The sequence below is a fragment of the Choloepus didactylus genome, chromosome 7, assembly GCF_015220235.1.
Source record: "Choloepus didactylus isolate mChoDid1 chromosome 7, mChoDid1.pri, whole genome shotgun sequence".
Lineage (NCBI taxonomy): Eukaryota > Metazoa > Chordata > Mammalia > Pilosa > Megalonychidae > Choloepus > Choloepus didactylus.
This window is the reverse complement of record NC_051313.1, coordinates 118,788,483-118,794,399: the sequence shown is the minus strand read 5'-3', so window position 1 is coordinate 118,794,399 and position 5,917 is coordinate 118,788,483. Positions and strand designations below refer to the sequence as shown.

General features: G+C 37.0%; 1 protein-coding gene across 1 annotated transcript; it reads right to left on the bottom strand.

Annotated features, from left to right (window-relative positions):
* Nucleotides 1-713: 713 nt before the first annotated feature.
* Nucleotides 714-1,617, bottom strand: LOC119539737 (ferritin light chain-like). Its single transcript, XM_037843468.1, has one exon. The coding sequence runs from the start codon at nucleotides 1,406-1,408 to the stop codon at nucleotides 881-883; it is 528 nt and encodes a 175-aa protein (XP_037699396.1). The 5' UTR covers nucleotides 1,409-1,617; the 3' UTR covers nucleotides 714-880.
* Between the last annotated feature and the right edge of the window lie 4,300 nt (nucleotides 1,618-5,917).

Below are 5,917 nucleotides of genomic sequence, written 5' to 3'. Positions count from 1 at the left end.
CTCTGTCAGCTTCTGCATCTTTCTCTGTGTGTTTCATCCTCTTATAAAGGACTCCAGTAAGAGGATTAAGACCCACCTGACACATGCCTCATCTGAAATAACCTAATCAGAAGGTTCCATCTGCAGCAGGTCTGCACCCACAGGAATGAATTGGCTTCAAAGAAATAACAGCTTCAAACCAGCATATCTTATTTCACTGATTTCTGTTCTTACCTTAATTATTTCCTTCTTATTATTTACTTTGGGTTTATTTTTCTCCTCTCTATGAGTTTCAGTAACCATTTAAAGCTACATAATTTTCTCTTACCACTGCTTTCGTTGCATTCTACACATCGTTATATGTTTTATTTTCATTTTCCTTTGATTCAACATATTTTCTAATTTATCTTATTTTTTGTTCTTTGACCCATAGGTTATTTGGTAATGTGTTTTAAAATTTTCAAATATTTGGGAATTTTCCAGATATTTTTCTGCTTTTCATTTCTAATTTAATTCCATTTTGATCAGAGAACCTACTTTGTAGTATTTAATCCTTTTACATTCCCTGAGACTTTCTTTATGGCCCAGCACATAGTATATCTTGGTAAATACTGTACACTGTAAAATGTGCACTTATAAAATATGTGTATTCTGTTGTTTGGATGTGAAGTGTCCTATAAATACCAATTAGTTCCTAATGATAATGGTTTTTTTTTTTTTTTTTTTTTTTTTTCTGCTGCAAAAAGCTTTATTGTTTACACTCGTTTCAGAACTTGTTAGAGAGTGGCAGGGTGGCTGGTTAAAAAGATGCCTCCTGGCTGGAGGAAGGGGCTCAGGCAAAAGCCTGGATGCCAGGGGAATGCAGAGGGGCCCCCTAAAGGCCTCTGGGCTCCAGAGACTCCTAGTCGTGCTTGAGGGTGAGGCTTTCGAAGAGATACTCGCCCAGCCGCTCCTGAGGGACACCCAGCCTGCGGAGGTTGGTCAGGTGGTCGCCTATCTTCTTGATGAGTTTCACCTCCTCATCTAGGAAATGGTTCTCCAGGAAGTCACAGAGATGAGGGTCGGTATTGGCAGAACCCAAGGCATGCAGTTTCAAAAGATCCGTGTTCAGGCCCCTCTCCAAGACCAGGGCGGCTTCCATGGCTTCCAGGGTATTACCCCACTCATCTTTGGGCGGCTTCTGCACATCCTGAAAGAGGGCGCGGCCACCGCGCTGGTTTTGCATCTTCAAGAGACGCTCGGCGCCCTCGCGCTTCTCCTTTGCCAACTCGCGGAAGAAGTGGTCCACGCCCTTCAGGGCCACATCGTCACGGTCGAAATAGAAGCCCAGAGAGAGGTAGGTGTAGGAGTCCTGCAGATGCTCGTTGACCAAGCGGTTGACAGATGCCTCCACATCGGCGGAATAATTCTGACGGATCTGGGAGCTCATGGTTGGTCGACAATGAGGAGCTAACCACACAGAGAAACGGTGTTAGCTGGTCCCAAAAACAGGAGCTGGCCCAGAAGTTGGTCCCGGAGGTTGCAACTGGAGACGCAGTTGGAGGGTGGCCGAGGCAGAAGACGTGGGGGAAGCGTCCCCGGGACTGTTCCGTTCAAACACTGTTGAAGCAAGAGACAGATCCGCGGGACCGCCGTGCGCGCTGCTGATAATGTTTTTTATATCTTCTAAATTTTTATTGATTTTCTGTCTCTTTGTTCTGTTCATTTTGGAGGGAGGTATGTTGAACTCCACCAACATAATTGTGAATTTGTCTGTTTCTCCTTTCACTTCCATCAGTTTTTGCTTCATGTATTTCTGTTATTCAGTGCCCACACATTTCCTATCATTACGTCTTTTTGATAAATTGAGCCCTCTGTCATTAGGAAATGTCATTTTTATTCCTGGTAATCTTATATTTTCTCAAGTCTACATTGATAAAAATAATTATAGCCACTTCAGCTTTCTCATGATTAATATTTTCATGGTATATATGCTTCCATCCTTTTAATTTTAATCTGCTGTTTCTTTACATATAATGTGAATTTGTTGGAAATAATTGAATTTTGTTTTCTTATACAGTGTGACAAGTTCTTCTTTTTAATGAGATAGTCTAAATCTTTCACATAATGTAATTATCCATATAGTTGATTTATGACTATCTTGATTTTTTGTTTTCCATTTTTCTTTGTTTCTATTTTCCTTTTCTCCTGCCTTCTTTTTTTAAAAAGTATTCCATTTTGTCTTCATTATAGGCTTATTAGCTATACCAATTTGGTTTGTTATCTAGCAGTTTCTCTAGGATTTATATTGCGTATCTTTAACAGATCAAATGAACCTTTTAATAATGCAATACATTTCGCATAATGTAAGAATCTTATGGCAGTATACTTACATTTCTTCCTGCCCATTTTTTGTACTATTGTGTCATACATTTTACTTTTAACTGTGTTATAAACTCCAAATTACACTAGTATTACTTTTTCTTTAAACATTCAACTATCTTTTAAATAAATAAACAAATGAGACAAATTGAGAAATACTTCTTTTATGTATTTACCCATATATTTGTTATTGCTCTTCATTTCTTTGTATAGTTCCAGGTTAACATTTAATATACATTTTCTTCTGCGTGAAGAAATTCTTTTATCATTTCTTATAGTATAGGTCTGGTGGCAACAAATTCAGTCTTTGTCTGAAAAATTCCTTCTTTTGCCTTTAGATTTGAAATGTATTTTTGCTGAATAGAATTCTACATTGAGAACTTTTACTTTTATCCCTTTAAAAATGTTTCCTTTTCTTTCGACTTGCATAATTTCTGATAAAACCTACTATCTGTTCTTTTGTATGTAATGTGCTTTTTCTACCTGGCTGCTTTTTTTTTTTTTTTAAAAAGCAATATGGTAGCTGTTTATTCTTCCTTGATCAAAATATATTGACTCAGGTATGAAATATAGTTTTTGTTCATATTTGAGAATTACATATTAAAAATTTTCAAAACTCCAAATTATATAAAGCAAAGATTAAGTCCCTTTAAGTTGTCAGTTCAGTGATTGCTCCCTTGATAACTGCTAATCATTGTTAAAATTATATTTTTTTACTCTTAGTTTCAAAATAAAACTCCATGATCCATGTCCTTAGGAAATAAGACAATCTTGTAGGCAGTGTAGACGAGTGCTTAAGAGCAACATCCCTAGAACTGGACTGACTGGGGTGAGTCCTGACTCTGCTATTTATTAGATATATAATAGTAATTTTGGGCAAGTTGTTTAACCTCCTTCTGTCTACCTGGCTGCTTTTAAAAGTATTCATCGTCAGTGGTTTTCAGCAAATTTTTTGTTCATTTACAGTATCTTGATGTCTTGCACTTGTCTAGGACTCGGATAAACATGTCTTGAATCAGGAAAAGTGATTCTGCATTTAATTTTAATGTGTTTTTGGTCTAGTTTTCTTTTTTTTTAATCTGGCTTGAGGTTCATGAGCTTTTTGGATTTGTAGGTTTACAGTTTTAATTAGATTTGGGAAAATGTTGGACACTTTTTAATCTCTGGAAGTTCCATTTAGTTCTTTTTTTGTATCTTCCATTTCTCTCTTCATTTTGTTCATGTTTGGTTTAACTACTTGTACATAGTTGTAATAGCTGCTTTAACTTTTTTTCCTACTAATTATGTTATCTTTATCACTTATTGGTCTGTTTCTATTGACTGGTTCTTCTCCTAGTCATGTGCCATATTTCCTGACATTTTGGTACCACAATGTCCTACAATTTTAGACTACATACTGATTTATTTTACATTGTTGAATATCTGGGCTATTTTTTTTTTTTTTCCTTCCTTTAAAGAGTGTTGGACTTTGTTTTTAAATTCTTTTAGGGAAAGTATAGAGTAGCCTCTACTCTGTTGGATACTTAGCCTGGAATAATCAATGAAGACACTTTATTCTCGCTAGTCAGTACTCAAATGTCTCCCAGCCCTGTGTGAGCTTTCAGAATTCTTCTTACCACTCCCGGGGTACTCTTTGCCTGGACTCATAGAGATTTACCCTGTGTATACACATCTTAGTATCCAGCAAACAGTGAAAGTCTTTTCTATGCTTATATCCAGAGCTCTTTTTCTGCATATCTGCCTCCTCTCTGAAACTTTGTCCCACAATTTCCAGCTGCCTTGGCTTCCTTGAAGATTTCCCATCTCAACTGAGTGAGACTGTCCTGCTCTGCTTGGGATCCTTCCTCTACTCTGCCTCCCAGATGTGCCTCCAGACAGAAAGCAGAGTAAACATGGGACTCATTTCATTTGTTTACCTTCTTTCAGGTAATACAGTTCTATTATGCATTCCGTCTGCCATCTGAAAACTGTCATTTCAAATATTTTGTCCAGTTTTCTAGTTGCTTGGTGGTGGGAAAGTAAATCCAGTTCCTGTTACACTATTGACCAGAAGTGGCAATATAATAATTTTGGAAACCTCTTACAATATTGTGTCTTTTTTGCATTTTCTTTTGAAAATACTCCAGTATCTTTACCTGAAGTCATGAAACACAAAATCCTTAAAAATCTTACAAGAATTGTATTTGCTTAAATTCAGGAAAAGATAAGGAGTAACTGTGAACTTGACTCTCAATTCAACAGAGATCTAAGAGAAAGATACCTGGCTAAAAAGGATAGATTGCAATAAGTGGGAGGGACAGAGAGGTCAAAGTCCAGGTTTTCTTTCTACTCTGTGTCCTTAGTGTCTTTTAGAGTGCATGGGACATAATAGTTATCAATTAATATTCATTGCATAAATGAGAAGAAAAGACCACCAGGATTCTCAGAGAGAAAGCAAAGATCTGTGGAATGTTTGACAATCTACACTTAGAAATATCCTGTCTCATACATAATGACTCCTGCCTTTCCCAGTCCTTTCTATCCTTGAAATCCCAAATCCATACTCATCCATTTATTCATTTACTTATTTATTTAACAAGATTTTATTGAGCATTGGCTAGTGCCAGGACTGTTTTAGGTACTGGAAAGAGACCCTTCTCTAGAACTTTAGTCCTTTTGTATCTCCTAGTTTTTAATGCTCCATTTTGACTCCTGTGACTCTTCTATATGTTTTGTCCATTTATGGGATCCATGCTGTCTTATATTTGTCTAAGACTCAGATATGTATGCCTTGAATCCAGGCAAGGTATATTGCATTTTAAGAGGGTATAAAATAAACAAATTACATTCACCCAAAGCAATGAATTTCTAATGGACAAATTTACAGCAAAACAACTTTTTCAGCCTTGAAAAAGTAGGGTCCCAAAGTCCTAAAAATGATGTGATAACCTTTTCTCTCCATACCTAAGTCTGTCTGGCATGCTTTGTCCCTTCTATTATTTTTGACAAGTGCAATCTCTTTAAGCCTGGGTTTTTCTTTCAGTCCTCATCTCCCTTACCTATCACCAGGACAGCAAGGAGATCCCAGCCATATCACATCCTCACCCCAACTTCTGATGTTGACTTTCTACATCCACTAGCTATCATATCATCTCATTGCCCTGTCTCTCTCTCTCTCTCTTTCTCTTTCCTTATGCCAAACATTTATTCTTCAATGACTTTGACTGCTTCACTATATTTCCTTCTTAACTCACACACCCATTCAAATTCATCACTGGTTAATGTCTACTTTATAAAGGTCAGACCCTTCCTTCAGAGCATCCAGCTCTTTCTAGATTCTGCCATTGATACAAATAAGGAGAGAATAATGTCTCTGTTACAACTTCCTCCTCATAGACATTTTATTCCTTATATAGAGTCTAGCTCCAATCAAAGGGGTAATATGGGGCTCTCTCTCCATTAAACTTTTTCCTGACAACTTTTATATCTGCTCTGGGAGAGATATGTGTCCTCTGGAAACCAAGGGTAGGAGATTTAAGAATGATCAAGGGTTGATGCAATCCAGTTGATAAAAAGCAATTTAGAAGTGGGACAGCCA